This window comes from Pseudophryne corroboree, chromosome 7 (genome assembly GCF_028390025.1).
Source record: "Pseudophryne corroboree isolate aPseCor3 chromosome 7, aPseCor3.hap2, whole genome shotgun sequence".
Lineage (NCBI taxonomy): Eukaryota > Metazoa > Chordata > Amphibia > Anura > Myobatrachidae > Pseudophryne > Pseudophryne corroboree.
In genome coordinates this window covers 325,753,248-325,772,350 of record NC_086450.1, presented here as the reverse complement: position 1 = coordinate 325,772,350, position 19,103 = coordinate 325,753,248, and the positions used below count along the sequence as shown (strand labels likewise).

The 19,103-nt window shown below is 45.8% G+C and overlaps 1 protein-coding gene across 6 annotated transcripts in view; it reads left to right on the top strand.

The window, feature by feature from the left end:
* Positions 1–19,103, top strand: part of METTL18 (methyltransferase 18, RPL3 N3(tau)-histidine) — a 379,064-nt gene that overhangs the window by 297,367 nt on the left and 62,594 nt on the right. The window contains exon 4 of one of the 6 annotated variants that reach the window (XM_063934325.1): positions 3,796–3,957. The exons of the other annotated variants lie outside the window; for them this stretch is intronic. Within the exon in view, the coding sequence (XP_063790395.1) occupies positions 3,905–3,957 (53 nt within the window). The 5' untranslated portion in view covers positions 3,796–3,904. The remainder of the gene's footprint in view (positions 1–3,795; positions 3,958–19,103) is intronic. 6 annotated transcript variants of the gene reach the window in all.

Here is a 19,103-nt window from a genome sequence, read left to right as displayed (position 1 = left end):
AATAGCATATCTATTTATATTAGAAGGGATTAGGTACTTGGTTTGTCTATTTTGGAGGCACAAGTATTATTTATATATTTTTAAATATATTATTTTTATTTATTTATTTATTTATTTTAAATGGAATGGTAAAAATCAGGAATAAAAAATGCGTGGGGTCTCCCCTCCTAAGCATAACCAGCCTCGGGCTCTTCGAGCCGGTCCTGGTTCTAAAAATCCGGGGGGAAAACTGACATGGGATCCCCCGTATTTTTAAAACCAGCACCGGGCTCTGCGCCTGGTGCTGGTGCAAAAAATACGGGGGACAAAAAGCGTAGGGGTCCCCCGTATTTTTTACACCAGCATCGGGCTCCACTAGCTTGGTAGATAAAGCCACAGCCGGGGGTCACTTTTATGCAGCGCCCTGCAGCCGTGGCATTAAATACGCAACTAGTCACCTCTGGCCGGGATACCCTGTGGAAGTGGGGACCCCTTCAATCAAGGGGTCCCCCCCCTCCAGCCACCCAAGGGCCAGGGGTGAAGCCCGAGGCTGTCCCCCCCCATCCAAGGGCTGCGGATGGGGGGCTGATAGCCTTTTGAAAATTGAAAGAATATTGTTTTTTCCAGTAGTACTACAAGTCCCAGCAAGCCTCCCCCGCAAGCTGGTACTTGGAGAACCACAAGTACCAGCATGCGGGAGAAAAACGGGCCCGCTGGTACCTGTAGTTCTACTGGAAAAAAAATACCCAAATAAAAACAGGACACGCACACCGTGAGAATAAAACTTTATTTCACACATGTCGACACACACATACTTACCTATGTTAACACGCCGACCTCTGTCCACTTGTCTTAGAATCCACGGTGTACCTGAAAATAAAATTATACTCACCTGATCCAGTGTCCTGTGGTCTTTTATTATAATCCATGTACTTGGCAAAAAAAAAAACCGAACACCCGGACCAGGCGGACTGAAAGGGGTCCCATGTTTACACATGGGACCCCTTTCCCCGAATGCAGAGACCCCCCCGTGACTGCTGTCACAGAAAGGTCTCTTCAGCCAAACATGGGACCCCTTTCAGTCCGTTTGGTCCGGGTTGCCGTTTTGTTGTTTTGCCAAGTACGAGGATTATTTAAAAAGATCCGGACACTGGATCAGGTGAGTATAATTTTATTCACAGGTACCCCGGATTCTTCAGTGACGAGGGGGGCGTGGCAGTCGGCGGGTCAACATAGGTAAGTATGTGTGTGTCGACATGTATGAAATAAACTTTTACTTTCACGGTGTGTGTCTCCTGTTTTGATTTGGGTATTTTTTTTCCAGTAGAACTACAGGTACCAGCGGGCCCGTTTTTCCATCCGCATGCTGGTACTTGTAGTTCTCCAAGTACCAGCCTGCGGGGGAGGCTTGCTGGGACTTGTAGTTCTTCTGGAAAAAACAATATTCTATCATTTTACTCAAGCCTATCAGCCCCCCATCCGCAGCCTTTGGATGGGGGTGACAGCCTCGGGCTTCACCCCTGGCCCTTGGGTGGCTGGGGGGGGGACCCCTTGATTGAAGGGGTCCCCACTCCCCCAGAGTACCCCGGCCAGGGGTGACTAGTTGGATATTTAATGCCACGGCCGCAGGGCACTGTATAAAAGTGACCCCCGGCTGTGGCATTATCTGTCCAGCTAGTGGAGCCCGATGCTGGTGTAAAAAATACGGGGGACCCCTACGCTTTTTGTCCCCCGTATTTTTTGCACCAGCACCAGGCGCAGAGCCCGGTGCTGGTTTTAAAAATACGGGGGATCCCCTGTCAGTTTTTCCCCCGGATTTTTAGAACCAGGACCGGCTCGAAGAGCCCGAGGCTGGTTATGCTTAGGAGGGGGGACCCCACGCAATTTTTTTTCGTGGTTTTTCCCGTTTTTCCCGTTTTTTTTACATTTTTACAAGTCTAATCAAAATCCGTCAAATCGTCCGTTTTTCGACAGCGGGACTGTCGAATCCGTTTTTTATTGAATATGTTGAATTCCGGCACCCACTTGCCGGAATTCGACGGTCGAATTGTGTCGAATTAAAAAAACGGGCGAAAAATTTCCGCGATTCGCCGGCAATTGCATATACCCCTATAAGTTGTAAAAACTGACCTAAAAAAAAATAAAAAAATTGCCCAGGATGGGATGTAGTCAAAAGCTTGACATAACAATGACATTCATCCATTATGATGTCGGCATTGTTAAAATGAATTGCCAGGGAATGCAGAAAAAATTGACTTTTTTTCCAGGCATGGTAAGTCACGGCTGGGCCACTAGGGATGATATGTAGACATTTTGACATGTCGACATTTCATCACTGTCTACATGATTAATGTCAACAAGGTCAACGTCTACATTCTGACCATGTTGAAATTCTCATGACTGTTGGCGTTTCATGTAGCTCCAATGTTGATGGTCAAAAACTTTTTCAGCGTCCATTGAACGGACCAAAAGTAACTTCATGTTTTTTACAATGTTAATAGACACTTCTGGTATTATCTGGGGCTGTTCCTCCCCACCACAAAGCCAGCAAGATCTTTATTAGATAAGGCCATAATAATTTTATGTGATCTATTAGCTGCCAGCTCCACGCAGAGCTTTATATCAGAGTAAAGTAAAGGGCCGTATTCACTGCACGATTTGGGGAGAGATGTGTGCTGAGCGTGCGGGGGGAGACGGGGGGCCGCTCATTTCACCCAGCGGGTGAAGTAGATTGGCCTGCACGCATCGCTATCGCTGTGAAGGGTGCACACGGAGTGATCACTGCTTAAAATCTAAGCAATCTGGTCAGATTGCTTAGATTTTAAGCAGCGATCGCTCCGTGAGTACCCCCCTTAAGGCAGTCGGTCAGTAGTCGTGTCAATAAAATAGGCCCTTACAAGGTTTTGGAATGAATATAGCTTGTGCTTCCAGGGTTTACTCTGGGAATTTGCTTCTCAGAACATTCATTGTAAACTTTTATGAGGAGCATAGTAAGTTCTTGTTCGAAGGTTTTATATATATATATATATATATATATATATATATATATATATATATATATATATATATATATATATAAGGTGTTTGCAGTGGATCAATTACTTTAATGCAATGTGAATTTTTCAGGTGATTCTGTTCCTTACTAGCTTTTCTCTTTCCTTACTTACCAAACGTTTACAAGCTCTGTTGCCCGGAGAAGAGTGTTTTTGAGTGTTTACGTAGTTTTTCCTAGTTGCTGCAGGTTCTTTTTACATTAACCAGAAGATTCTCATATTTGTGTTCTAACAAATGGATCAAGCGGTTAAAAGATTGGAGAAGTTGCCCATAGTAACCAATCAGCTTCTAGGAAACATTATTCAAGTAAATTCTATAAAGTGATACGGTAGGTAGACGCTGATTGGTTACTACGAGCAGCACTGGCGTATTTATAATGGTGCAGTGTGTCCAGGGAGGCCCACGTCGCACATGCTGCACCTTTTATTTTAATACTTACCCTTCCGGAGTCCAGCGCCGACGGCAGCTCAGAGATCTGCGCATGTGCATTAGGGTCTGAGCACTCTAGAACTCAGACTCTCTACAGTACTGCTCTGCTATCAGGTGCTAGCAGAGAGGAGGAGGCCAAGACAGAGGAGGCTGCACACGGGCCTCCTCCTCTCTTAAAGTAGCCCTGAAGAGCAGCTTCTCCATTTCTCTGCACTTGTCACTGTGTGATACATCAACCCCTTAGTCTTCTAATTCTGTTTGTTGTGTTTTTTTTTTTAATTATTATTATATGGTTTTCTTAATTATTGCTTCTGCACATGTCTTTGAGAACAGTAGGGGGGTATGACGTCACATGTGCGCTGTACTCATTCACCATGGCCAATTTTGAAAGTGCACATTAGGAAATGATCATTTGCAACAAGTGCTGATAAGGTTTTGGACAATGAGAGACTACATTGGAATGCTGCTGTGGAGTCACGTATTCTATATTACTAGGTAAATACCAAACTGCTTTTGCTGTTCTAGAAAAGATGTTTGTATGACTTGGTTGAATTGCATGTTATACATGTTTGTTTGTTTATTCATTCAAATTTTTAATGTATTTTTATTTAAGAAAAATGGTATGCTTAGATGAGACAGAAAAGGAAAAACTAAAAACTCAGAGAAGTTTGTACAATGGGACAAAACCAAAATACAAAACATTATAAGGAATGATGTAGAACATAAAAATAACCGATCAATCACAAACTGATTTGAAATAGTCAACATGGTTATATTAAAGATTAACAATAGAAAGGAGTAGAGGGAGGGAAGTATGAAAGAATGAGAGCTATTTATTATCTAGATTTGCAATCAGTCCTCCGGAAACAGATACTGTAGGTAGCGTGGCCATTTGTCTATAACATATGCTGCAGTCCCTCTATCATTCACAGTGGCTTTGCTTTTTGAAGTGTGGCCACGTCTTTAGAAGGTGTGATCTCACTGTAACTTATGCAATATATCTAAGAGCAGGGCCGTCTTTTCGTATGGGCTCAATGGGCTCTTGCCCAAGGGCCCCAGGAGTCTAAGAGCCTTAGACTGATAGCTGAGGGTCCCCTCTTTCAAGGGATACCAGATTTTTGAAAATCGGCCCTGGGGAACCGGAGATATCTGACTTCGAAGCAGTGGTCCCAATCCAAGACTGTTAATTGATCTTCCCAGCCATATATCTCGGGTTCTGTCTGACTTAGAGTTTTTCTGAGGATATTCTCCAAAAGATGGGACTCCTCTCTGTCAGTGGACACTGGCAGCTTGTCTCTACTATGCCCAAAACTGGAGATATAAGTCTTCAAGCAGCTGGTCCCTGCTCCAGCTCCACACATCTGGTTTGCAGTTTTATATTTTTACCGGTAGATTGCTCTGGGTCCTGACCTCTGATCCCCAAGTCCCCAGAACCTCCTGAAAGGTGGGACTCTCTAGTCTTTTTTTATCACATTAAAAACTAAGAAATCTATATCCAGGAACTGGAGATATCTGCAGTCAAGCAAGCTGACCTCCCACTGGAAAATTATGAATATTAAGACCACTCCACTATCCACCCCTCCCCTGCGTATTACACACCACCTACCACCCTGGAAGTTATGTACCGGGGCTCCTTCATTCATCCCAATGCCTCTTCTACAGTTTAGTGTTCTCCGTCCCACCCCATCTTCCACCATCTGTGCAGTAAAGGAGTAATTAGCAGAAATTGCTGCTCCAGGTCCTACATGCTGAGCGGAATATAGAACATCCCCTACCACCCACGGGACATCAAAGATGCTGCTGATAGCACCCCCCACCCCTACCGCTGGAGGATGGGTAGGGGGCCCAGTACACTGCTGTGCCCAGGGGCCTACACTGCTGTTAAGACGGCCCTGTCTAAGAGAGGTATACTTCCCTGACAGCCAGAGCCGGCCTTAGCCAATATGATGCCCTAGGCAAGATTTTGGCTGGTGCCCCCTAGCACCACCGCTGGTTCCGCCTCGGACCTTGCACCTCTTTCCCAGCACCATCAACACATAGCAGTCTTTATTTTGGGGTTTGTACCCCCTATATTTTAAATAGGAACAGTTCGCACATTTGGCGCACAGCCCAAAAAGGGGTGTGTTTTTGCTGGCAAGGGGCATGGCCACACAATAGTAACCCCAATTCCAATTACGCCACACAGTACTGCAACTTTATTTACATTTAATCATGCGATAGTGTCCATAATTCATATTACATCCCACAGTAGTATCACTTTACCTTATAAACGCTACTCCTCACAGTAGATCTCCTTATTCACATTACATCACACTGAATTGCTCCTTATTCACATTATACCACACCATATTGCTCTTTATTCACATTAGATGACACAGTAGTGCCCTTTCTATACGCAACGCCACATAGTAGAGCACCTCATACACATAATGCCACACAGTAATGCCCCTTACACATATGAGACACATTATTAATGTCCTTATGAAAATAATGCACCTTACACATTATGACAACCTTTATTAATGCCCTTAAACACATAATGTCCCTTACACATATGCCGCACAATATTAACACCCTTATATACATAATGACACACACAGTGCCCCCTACACATTTGTTGCACATTATTAGTGCCCATATACACATAATGACACACATACAGTAGTACCCTGTTACACATATGCCGCACATTATTAATGCCCTTATACACATAATGACACACATAGTGGCCCTTTCACATATGTTGCACATTATTAATGCATTTTTACATGACACACATAATGCTCCTTACACATATTCCGAACACTACTGCACAACCAACCTACTCACATGCACACAATACTCACACTGCCACTAACACTGTGACCTCTGCTTGAATACAGATGTGTCCTCATAAATCTTGCCTCAATGCTAACGTCGGCACATTTTTTTTATGAAAATGCATCTTATTTACATTCCTATATGGCTATGATGCACAAGCAGCTTCTGCTAATTAAAATTATATGCAGCATGCCTATATACTGTGTGAGACTGTGGCTGTATCTGCATATGAAATGCTGCACACAGAATATAGGCATGCCGCATATCATTTTAATCAGCAGAAGCTGCTGATGTCCCTAGGCATACCAGATGCCCTAGGCAATTGCCTAGTTTGCCTATGCCTATGGCCGGCTCTGCTGACAGCCTATACTTGCGCCATGATAACACAATTGCTTTGCAGGCTCATTGTCCATGCTGGGTTCCGTACCTGGAAATAAAGTAATGGTGTTTGTTTCAACAGGATGGGATGTTAGCGGGGTCATCTCCTGGCAAGTGACATTTGATAAGTTCCATATTAAAATGTATTTCTTATTGATGGCCCTGATTTATACTGTACTTTTTGCTTCCGTTTTACACAGGCTAAAAGAATCTATTAACAGAAATAGAAACTATTCAGAACAAATGTAATTTACATGTTAATAATAGAAAATGAATATGTGTTTACAAAAGTAAATAAAGTAACATGCTGTGGACTTAGGACTAAGGGGGTCATTCTGACCTGACCGCACGCTAGGATTTTTCGCTGCGATCAGGTCAGAACTGCGCATGCGCATGCACCGAAATGCACAGGCGCGTTGTACGGGTACAAAGCGGATCATTGCTGAGCGATGGATTTAACGAAGAATCTGTTCGCACAGCCGATCGCAAGGAGATTGACAGGAAGAGGGCGTTTGTGGGTGTCAGCTGACTGTTTCCTTGGAGTGTTTGGAAAAACGCAGGCGTGTCCAAGCGTTTGCAGGGCGGGTGTCTGACGTCAAATTCCGGGACCTGCAGGCTGATGTGATCGCAGCGGCTGAGTAAGTGATGAGCTACTCAGAAACTGCACAAAACTTTTTTGTAGTGCTTGGCTGCACATGCGATCGCACGCTTGCACAGCTAAAATACACTCCCCTATAGGCGACGACTATCTGTTCGCTGCACTGCAAAAAATAGCTAGCGAGCAATCAACTCGTTATGACCCCCTAAGTGACCTACCTGAAATGCATTCTTATTTTTAGAATAATGCAGCTACTTGGTTCAGTGCTAACAAAGTGGGTCCTTGTGAAATGGTAAAATGACATTTGATTATTGGTTAAGCTTCAGCCAACAAAATGGTGTGCTCCACTGCATCCCTTCATAGAGTGACTCAACGATGTCACTGATTCAAAGTGAAGTGGATGGCTTGTCAGCTTGCGTTATGATTCGTAGACTGCAGGTTAAATTAAACTTCACATAAGGATTAATTGAAAGGCAACATTGTGATATCACATACATCCCAACAACTGTGATTCCTGATTTGGGACATACTCCATTACATGATGCAAACACGTAAGAGGGGGTTATGGTTTAGAAAGGGGTTTGTCTGTGTCATATTTGAGGCAAACCCAGGATTTCAGAAGCAATAGGCTGACAAATTATCTTCTCAAAATACACACCCTATTCTGTGTGTAATTGCAGCTGTATCTGCATCCGAAATACCGCGTTACAGTGTTTTCCAGGAAAACACTGTTGCATATAATTTTTGTATGCAAATACAGTCGCAGTCACACACAGGGCCACACGCGCAGGGCCAGTTCTAGACCTTGTGTGCGCCAAGGGCGAAGGTTTCCTTTGCGCCCCCCCCCCCCCCCCCCCCACACACAGGTAAAAGAGGGTTAGTGTGCGCCGTAGGTCAAAAAATAGAGGTGTGGCTACAGTTATGCCCCCTGTAGCTGTGCCCTCAGTAGTTGTGCCCCTGTAGTTGTGCCCTCAGTAGTTGTGCCCCTGTAGTCTTGCCCCCTGTTGCTGTACCCTCAGTAGTTTTGACCCCTGTTGCTGTGCCCCAGTATATTTGCCCCCTGTAGCTGTGCCCTCAGTAGTTTTGCCCCCTGTTGCTGTGCCCCAGTATATTTGCCCCCTGTAGCTGTGCCCTCAGTAGTTTTGCCCCCTGTAGCTGTGCCCTCCGTAGTTTTTCCCCCTGTAGCTGTGCCCTCAGTAGTTTTTCCCCCTGTTGCTGTGCCCTCAGTAGTTGTGCCCCCTGTTGCTGTGCTCTCAATAGATGTGCCCCCTGTTGCTGTGCCCCAGGTAGCTGCGCTTTCAAAAAATAAAATACTTACCAGCCTGCTCCTGCTTCCAGACCGCTGCTCCTGTCCGCCGACTCCGGTCGCCGCTCCTCGGATCTATGGGAGAGACGTCATGATGTGTCTCCTATAGCGCTGCACACAGACGCTAGAGGTCAATTATGAACTCTAGCGTCTGACGCCGCTCCCACAATGCCCTGTGGTGCGCAATGACGTCAGGCGCACCGCACGGCACCAGTGGGAAGGGACAGGCGGCGGCGGTGGTAGCGGCGCCCCCAGGACTGCGGCGCCCAGGGCAAAATTCCTGTTTGCCCGCGGCAAGATCCGCTACTGCTCACACATTATGTGTAACGCAACTTATAGCACACAGAGCAAAGATGTAAGAGAACATATCTGTAAGTGGGGTTGGCTCTGGTAATTTAAATTGTGGTTATTTATCATGGTGTGAATATAGGCTGAAATTCGGAAGTAGACTGCCTTTAAGAACCCTAAAATAATATAAAAATTTTGGTTTGCTCTCTCCATTCCATTTTCTGGAATCTGTTTCATATACAATATCACCTTTCTTTGATTTAGGAAGTTGTAAACAAGGCCTGTTCATTACAGGAAGCAGGACTTTAGTTCCTTCCTTACATTTAATTCTAGGCTTTTCCTTGCTTTGTTCTGCTCAAGGACTGAGAATTCAGCCTGTAACACAAACAGTGCAGCACCTGTTATTGCTGCAAAAAAATAATAATAATTGCAGTGATTTCTAGGTAGGGTATATGTTATACTTTAAAGAGGGCAGATTAGCACAAAGGAATACTGTACCCTTGTTTTCCATATATGAATATGCATTTAACATTAGATTTGTTAAGCAGCACCTGGGTAAAACATGTGCCAGATTAAGGTCCACATGGGCCTGGAGGTGAGATTTAGGAAGGGCCTATTATGTGCCATCGCAGGTAGTGTGATCAGTGAAGTTCTCTCAGGTGGGAAGAGGGGGTATATAGTGACATACTATATTACTACGCTACCTCCCCATACTACATCACTAAGCTGCCTTCCTGCACTATATCACTGAACGATCTAACCACACTACATCACTACGCTACCTCCCCACATTACATTACCTACTCAGTGGTGCAAGTAAAACAAAATGTCTTATAGGTAAATATAAGACATCTTAAATACACAAATGCCCCCAGAGTGCCAGATATACATTGCCTCACAGTGCCAGATACGCATTGCCCCACATGCCCCCCGTGCCAGATACAGAGATGCCTCCAGTGCCAGATACACATGTCCCCGCAGTGCCAGAGATGCCCCCAGTGCCAGGTACATATGCCCCCCCCCTTCCCCTGCTGCTTACCGCGCTGCTGCTGTCCTGTTCCTGTGTGTGAGGGGAGGAGCCTCTCCTGCCCCTCAGTCTCCGGTGGCGGTGCGGGTGTCTACCTTCAATTAGGCGCCGATCTGTGAACCAATCAAAGCTCGCGGTCCGTCAGCCAATTAGGAGCCTTGGCTGCCGGTCCGCGAGCTCTGATTGGCTCACGCACCGGATTGAAGGTAGACTCTGAGCAATAATTTGCTTTGGGCTCCCATCTCCCCGGCCGTAACCCACCCTCTATACTTACGTTCAGGATGCTGGCTGTTGGGATTCCAGCGTTGTTCTCCTGACCCTGTCAGGATTCCGTCTTTGGATTTCTGACTGGTGTCAGGATTTTTGGCGTCGGGATTCTCGGGATTTCCCAAGAATATACTACCAACATACATGAATTAGTGTAGGCTGAGCTGCAGGTGCTCTCCTCTTACCTTTTGGATCTACTCCCAGACCATTGCATAAGTTACTTGTTCCTGAGAGGAGGTGGTGATTATGATGATGAAGAGGGTGTCTCCCTCACTCTCACAGGGAGTCTGTGGCCATAGGAAGATGCAAGCGGTGATTTGTGAAGCGGTCATGCTGGTCACTACACCATACAGTACAGGAGCAGGCATAAATGTACAAACTTGCCAGGTGTTTGTATCCTACCCCCTCCTCCTGTGACTGGTATACTGTACCACCCTAATCTCTATTGGCTGGCCTGCCGTGTATACAAATTGGATGGCTGCCTCACTTCCCATTCCTTATTGGCTGAGGCTGAGCTGCCAAGCATCCCTATTGGTCTGATACAACAGTGCATTCCTGGGGATTCGGACATATATGAAAAGCGGGTCACCTAGGTATACAAAATGCAGTAACGGATGCGCCGCTGCCCGGCACATACAGTTGTCTCCGGCGGCGGTGTCACTCTTCAATTCAGCACCGGTCTGTGAGCCAATCAGAGCTAAGGCTGCCGGACCGCGAGCTTTGATTGGCTCACGGACCGGAGCCTAATTGGAGGGAGACACGGCGCCGGAGAGGGGAAGGGGGGGGGGCACGAGGGAAGGGGGGGGGGGGTCATGTATATCTGGCACTGGGGGCATTGCTGACACTGTGGGCACATGTATACCTGGCACTGGGGGGACGGGCATATCTGGCACTGTGGGGACATATATATCTGGCACTAGGGGCATAGCTGGCACTGTGGGGACATAGATATCGGGCACTATGGGGACATAGATATCGGGCACTGTGGGGACATAGATATCGGGCACTGTGGGGACATAGATATCGGGCACTGTGGGGACATAGATATCTGGCACTGGGGGCATAGCTGGCACTGTGGGGACATAGATATCGGGCACTGTGGGGACATAGATATCTGGCACTGGGGGCATATCTGGCACTGTGGGGACACTGGCATTGGGGGCATAGATGGCACTGTGGGGACACATATATCTGGCACTAGGGGCATAGCTGGCACTGTGGGGACATGTATATCTGGCACTGGAGGCATAGCTGGCACTGGGGGGAAATGTATATCTGGCACTGGGGGGACATGTATATCTGGCACTGGGGGCAGAGCTGGCACTGTGTGGGGACATGTATGCCAGGCACTGGGGGCAGAGCTGGCACAGGGGGCAGAGATGGCACTGTGGAGACATCGATATCTGGCACTAGGGGCATAGCTGGCACTGTGGGGACATGTATATCTGGCACTGGGGGCATATCTGGCACTGTGGGGACACTGGCATTGAGGGCATAGCTGGCACTTTGGGGACCTATATATCTGGCATTAGGGGCATAGCTGGCACTGTGGGGACATGTATATCTGGCACTGGAGGCATAGCTGGCACTGTGGGGACAAGTATATCTGGCACTGAGGGGACATGTATATCTGGCACTGGGAGGACATGTATATCTGGCACTGGGGGCAGAGCTGGCACTGTGTGGGGACATGTATATCTGGCACTAGGGGCAGAGCTGGCATGGGGGGCATAGCTGGCACTGTGGGGAACATATATATATATATATATATATATATCTGGCACTAGGGGCATAGCTGGCACTGTGAGCATATATGTATCTGGCACTGTGTCATATGTGTATCTGGCACTGTCGGGCATATGTGTATCTGGCACCCCCATACCCAGAGCGCCTGCACCTAACATTAAGAAAACTGAATGCCCTCTGGTATGCCCAATCAGGTCAGTCCTTTGTAATGCCAGATCTATAAGAAACAAGACTGCAACAATTGCTGACCTTATTGAATCTGCATATCTAGCCTGTATTACAGAGACCTGGCTAGATGAAAATGCAGCAACAAACAAACTACTCTGTCATCCACAACCCAAGACTGGACCGCAGGGGTGGCGGGGTGGCTATCTGCTTCAAAAAGACCTTAAACTTAGGGTCCACCCTATTGAAATGACTCGCTCATTCGAGTGCATTGCTGCCCGGAGTTCGACAGGATTAGGTTTCAGAGTACTTATCATTTAACGGCCCCCTGGAGATGGAAAGATATTTCTACAAGAAATTGCAGACACTGTGGCTGGCCTGGTTCTGGAACATCAAAGATGGCTCATCCTCGGGGATTTCAATGCATGGGTGGATGATGAGCTCTGGCCAAGACCTCCTGGGCACAATGAATGATCTGGGCTTCACACAGGTCATTCCTTCTGCCACACATAAAGGTGGTCACACTCTTGATCTTTTCTTTCAGATTGGATTAGAAGTCACTGACCTAAAAATAAACCCAGTCATCTGGTCAGACCACCACTCCCTTTGGTTCTCATTTGCAACCCCTCAAATAAAGTCTCTGCCCGTGGAGTTGACCAGGTATCGTTCAAGGAGGGGTATGACTCCCCAGGCTCTAACAGCAAATCTGGATCTCTCTGCTATACTGGGTGCCTGTGAATATCCCTGTTCCCTAGTCCGTATAATAGGGATGTTATGGCTGCAATTTATATTATCGCCCCTGTGCGTAAAAGACCTCGTAAACCACAACGTTGAGCTCCCTGGTTCGACAACAGTGTTAGTGAGCTCAAGAAAAGGGGGCGTAGACTGGAAATACGATGGAGGAAGACTAACCTAGTGGATGATAAAATAAAACGAATAAAGCATAACAAAGAATATCAATCGACAATCACCCGTAAGAAATCACAGTTTCTGTCAAATGAGATCATGGCAGCAAACAATAGGCCAGCTCAACTTTTCCGCACAGTGGAGATGCTTTGCAAGCCAGCATGCCTGCAGACTGATGAAACCCTCTCCCAGGCAAGATGCAACGAGTTTGCAAACTTCTTTGCAAATAAAAATATCCACCATTCGGGCTGGAATCTCCACAGTGCCATCAAAGGAGTATCAAACTACAAAACCTGCCAATATAAGCCACCTGCCTTCATGGACCAGCTTTAACCCAGTGGATGTAAAGGACATTGCTGAAATTGCTCGGATTTTGCATCTAACCCACCTGTGATCTGGACCGTGCCTCAACCAAGCTTCTAATAGGTTGTATGGATATAATTGGTCCTGTCTTTGCAAAAATTGTTCAATGTTCTTTGCAGACAGGCATATTTCCTGGACCCCTAAAGGAAGCAATTGTTAGACCTCTTCTTAAAAAACCTAATTTAGATCCCGACTGCATGACCATCTATAGACCGGTATCAAACCTTCCTTTTCTAGGAAAGGTTATTGAGAAAGTGGTTGCAAATCAACTGGAAACCCGTCTGACAACCCATGATATCTATGATCCATTCCAATCAGGATTCAGGAGAAGACATAGCACTGAAACAGCCCTAGTGTGCGTGTTAAATGATCTTCTGATGGCAAGAGACAGAGGTGACTGTTCAATATAATCCTTCTGGATCTCTCTGCAGCATTTGATACCGTGGACCATGGGCTTCTGATTGAGCGACTGATACATTTTTGTTGACTGGATGGCACAGTCCTAAGCTGGTTCAAATAATTTCTCACAGGCAGGTCACAGAGAGTATCGTCTGGATTATACTCCTCACCACCAATGCCATTGCCATGTGGTGTCCCACAAGGTTCTATACTATCACCCATGCTTTTTGCAGTATACATGCTCCCGCTGGGTGAAATAATCAGACGCCATGGGTTAGTCTATCACTGCTCTGCAGATGATACACAACTGTACTTGTCCTTTGCTCCGGGCACTGATAACCCAATAGCAACCCTAAATGGCTGTCTAGCTGAACTCCAGGAGCGGATGAGTGCCAGTTGGCTGCGACTGAACTCGGATAAAACAGAGGTCCTTATGATAGGACCACAACATCAAAGGACAAGACTGCAGCATAGCCAACCAACTGGATTTACACTCAGGGATTCAGAATTACAAACCACGGATCGTGTGCAGAATCTTGGCGTTGTCCTGGATGGTGGCTTGACACTTAAACATCAGATATCAGCCACAATCAAATCCTCATTCTTTCACCTGAGGAACATAGCCAGAATCAAGCACTTAATTCCCTCAGATGATCTGCCAATAGTCATCCATGCATTTGTATCATCTCGATTAGACTACTGTAATGCCCTCTACCTTGGTCTCCCAGCAAAAGAATTGCACCGCTTACAGCTGGTGCAAAACACAGCTGCCAGGCTGTTAACCAGCCAGCCCCGTTCTAGCCACATAACACCCATACTTTACTCCCTTCACTGGCTGCCTGTTAGATGGCGAATCATCTTCAAGATTGGCTTACTGTGCTTCAAAGCACTATATGACCAGGGCCCAAGGTACCTGAAACAGCTTCTGACTCCATACTGCCCCACTCGATTACTGCGATCTGTAGATGAAGGACTTTTAGCAGTACCTAGAATCTCCCGTAATTCATCTGGGGGTCGAGCTTTTAGTCATGCGGCTCCGACTCTATGGAACTCACTTCCCCGCACAGTGCGAGAGGTCCCAACTGTAGAATCCTTCAAAAGTAGACTCAAGACTTTCCTGTTTACTCAAGCATTTCCATAATGTCCCTTTTATATCTCCAAGCTTCTGTATTTTATGAAAAGCCGTTCTGTTCTTCATTATTTTCTGTACTATATTATGCTATGTATCTGTTAAGCGCCTTGAGTCCTATTGGAGAAAGAGCGCTATATAAATAAAATTATTATTATTATTATTATTATAAATTATTATTACTTGGCACTGTGGGACATATGTTTATCTGGTACTGTGGGACATATATGTATCTGGCACTGTGGGGACATGTGTATCTGGCACTGGGGGCATATATGTATCTGGCACTGTGGGGACATGTGTATCTGGCACTGGGGGCATATATGTATCTGGCACTGTGGGGGCATATGTGTATCTGGCACTGTGAGGACATATGTTTCTGGCAGTGTGGGGGCACCCATTTATTGGCATTTTTATATGTATGTGGCACTGTACAACATGACTAAAAACGGAGTTATGACACAAGGTCATACTCCTACAAACGTCATACCGAAAGGTGTGTGCACAAAATGGGGTGTGGCTTTGTGAAAACTAGACCACGCCCCCATTTTTGCGCACGCGCCTTTGGCGCGCGCATGATACTGGCTCTTGCCCTTGACTACAGATCTTTTCTGGCTCTTTGCCTCTGACTGGTTGGCCACCCCTGCGCTAGTGGAATCACTGATTATGGTGGCAGCAGGCAGAGGACTTCAGCTGCGTTACAGCAGTACCAAGCAGCAGTGTTTTTTGCGGGGCGAACCATTCCAGCACAAGGAAGCTCCTCACTACAGCACTGCAGTCGTTCACGCCAAGTCTATAGCCTCCCAGTTCTCACAACAGACCGGGGCCCTGAGTCTTGTCCTTCCTCCTATTGCACATAGCGACCAGCACTGAGCAGAGATGGAGGAAGCTGCCAATGCACATGTGCACCCTCCACTCCCTGCAAAAAGCTGCCACAGCCACAATGTGGAGGCGGACCGGCAGAAAAATCCCTGCTCCAGCATAGTTGGTAAGTATTTAAGGGGGGTAATAGGGGCATTGCAGGCTAGTGTGACCTAACGTATGCTGGGTCCATTTTAATAGTTGTATAATAACTTTGAAACAGAAATTAGATCTATACACTGCACTGACATTGAAATTGGATAAATGCTTTTACTTTTACCGCTGAGCAGCCCAATCTTCTTCTACTGTATAATCTTAAGTGTCATCCTAGTGTGTATAGTACTGCTTTTTCCTTATGTGTAAGGTGGTCCATATATTACCCTTGCAGATATCCAGCACTGCAAGCTGTGCTTAATGTGTCCTTTTTTGTTTGCTCTTACTACACTGTCTTTTATGCACACCTACCAACGTTTGCGCACATCTGACCCCTGCACGCTTTCTAAAAGGGGACGTGACCTCATTCCAGCTAAGTCACACCCCCTGGATGATGCCATTTTGGTGGTGTTTCTGCATGACATGTTTTATGTGATGCTCGGAGTGAGCCTAGCACTCCATCAGCTGCTGGGCTGCCCCCTGCCCTCTCTCTGCACTAAATCGGCATCCACCAGGCTTCACCGGCACCACTGCTCTCTGCTTAGCAGAGGAGAGCTGCGGCAGTCCCTGAGTGTCCCCAACCGCCGGCTGGACACAATGGGGACAGCCCGCTGGATTCAGGACAGTTGGGAGGTATGTTTTATGTAACGTGTCCAACTCTACATCAGTCTTTGAGTCTTTTAATAGTAATTAGTGACATGACTGAGACACTTTTCTTTGATGTAATAGGTTTAAAATACCATCTGTTCATTGTTTCCTGCTAATTCAATTTCAGGCTTTTAGTCCAAAGGAAAAAAAAAACAAGACCTTTTAATGTTTTTATTTTACATTTAACTTTAATTCATTGTTTTGTAAAGAAATGGTAATCGTTAAGACTTTCTAGCCTAAAGCGATGTAGATCCGCATCAGTTCCTATATCTTTGTGTTGGAAGCACTAAATTGTGTCCCTTCTAGATAATTTCATTATCTTCTCCTAGATACACAGGCATACTATCCTATGTAAACATGGTAGAGGTGCAATCAAAACCAGCTGCCTCACAATGTTGCCAAACGCTGTCTTACAGATGAATTTATTGACTCATCCCAGACGCTTTGGCTCACTGTCCCAGGATGTTGTTTACTTATGATTGTCTATAACCCTGTCAACCCAAAAACTCAGATACTATGTAGGTTGCACAAGTTCCGTGACGATGACTCAAGCTTATTAGATGTGACTGAATTTGAAATAAAAAGGCAGTTTCCACAGTGTATGTACAGTACATATACATTTTCCCAGTCCACAAGTAAAATCATGAAAAACAGTCACCAGATCCAGTGGGGAAGAGGCAGGACACAGCACTTACGTTAGTAGTGCAGTTCCACTTTACTAATGTGAGTGCTGTCCTGGCATTTTCCCTAGCAGATCTGAGGAGTGTTTTATAAATGTATATGTGTGTGGCAGTATGAAGGTACTGTATATTGCATTACTGACACATGTATTCTGTGTGCAGCAGGAGGGATCCACCCACACAGGTAAGAAAAGCCAGGTGTACGTACATCTAATTGCTGTAGAGTAGAGTCAGTCTGGAAGCCTCTGCAGTCAGGACAGGCTGTGGCCTGCGATCCTACCCAACTGGGGCTGGGAAAGTCAGTCAGAGCTCAGTATGCTAGGAAGCTACTGAGGGCCAGGATGCCCGAGTCTATACATGTAAGAGACAGGGAAGGCCACCAAACTCTGGGATGGAGCTGTGTGTTGCTGAGAAGAAGCCATGCCAGTTAGCCTTGAGTATGATGAGGTCAGGTGGTGCATCATCTGCCTCCCATCATAAAATATGTGCATAAACAGAAGTGACCCAAAAGATGACATACTGTATAAACACACAATAAGAAACGTTTGGCCTAGGGCCAGGGTGCCATGAAAATAAATGCTAATACACTACGGCACCGTGATACCACAAAGTTTAGGAACCACTGCCTTTATAATGTAGAAAAAATAAATACAAAAAGATACATTGGAATATTACATTAGTTTTACTTATTAATAATTTGTTTTTTTTCTATACAAAAAAGATACACAGAAAATAAAGGAAGGAAATGGGACAGTGTGATAATTGTAAATATACAACATAGAAACACATGGGTTCATTGTTTTCAACCTTATTATGAATTTGCATCAATATAAGATACAGTACATGCATACCTCCCAACTGTCCCGATTTTCACGGGACAGTCCCGTTTTTTGGGGACTGTCCCGGTGTCCCACCCGCTGGCCGCAGTGTCCCGCGGTGGGGGGGCAGTTGGGAGTCTCTGTCTCTCGCTGCCCTGCTTAGCAGAGCAGCAGTGAATAGACGCTGTGCGCATGCGCACAGCGTCTATTCACTGGTGTCAGAGGGAGAGGGGGCATGCCAGCGGCTCACAGAGCGCTGGGCATGCCCCCTCAGTGCCGAAAACGGAGGCGTGGTTCGCGATCGCGGGTCCTCCCGCGAAGCCACGCCACATTTTCTTAGGGCACACCCCTTTTCCAAGAGCGCACGCGGCTTCGCCGCGCATGTGTCCCTCCTTGGCAGAATGAAAAGTTGGGAGGTATGTACATGTGACATAAATCATATAAAAGAGGAACAGATAAAATGAGTTTGGGACACACGACTTTTTCCTGAAATTGCATCTTATTCGCATTGCTATATAAATAAGACGCACAAACAGACTACACTGATTAAAATGTTATGTGGCATGTGTACATTAATAATTATAATAATTATAATCATAATGTTTTTATTTATATAGCGCTCTTTCTCTCATAGGCTGTTTTCCACTGTCACTGTAACATAGCATTTCCTATACAGATACAGCTGCAGTCGCATACTGAATAGACTCATGCTGCATATCATTTATTTTAAGACACATTTTCGAGGGGGAAAGACACCCAGTGCTGGCCGAGTCACACGGGAACTGGCAGCTCTCATGCGCCCTGTGTCCTGGGACTGAACGTATGGAGGCTAGACCAGGAGAGACTCATCTGTCTAAGCCAGCTACTGTATTCCACTTTTGCATTGGAGAAATGGGGAATGTAGAGTATGGGCAGTCTAATGTCTCTCCATCCTAAAACTATTAGTGATTTTCTTAAAGATTAACGTAAGGGTAGTGGATTATGCAGTGTATGTGTGTATATATATATATATATATATATATATATATATATATATATATATTTCTGATATTTCTATAAATATCTAATGCAAAATGAAATTAAGTGCAA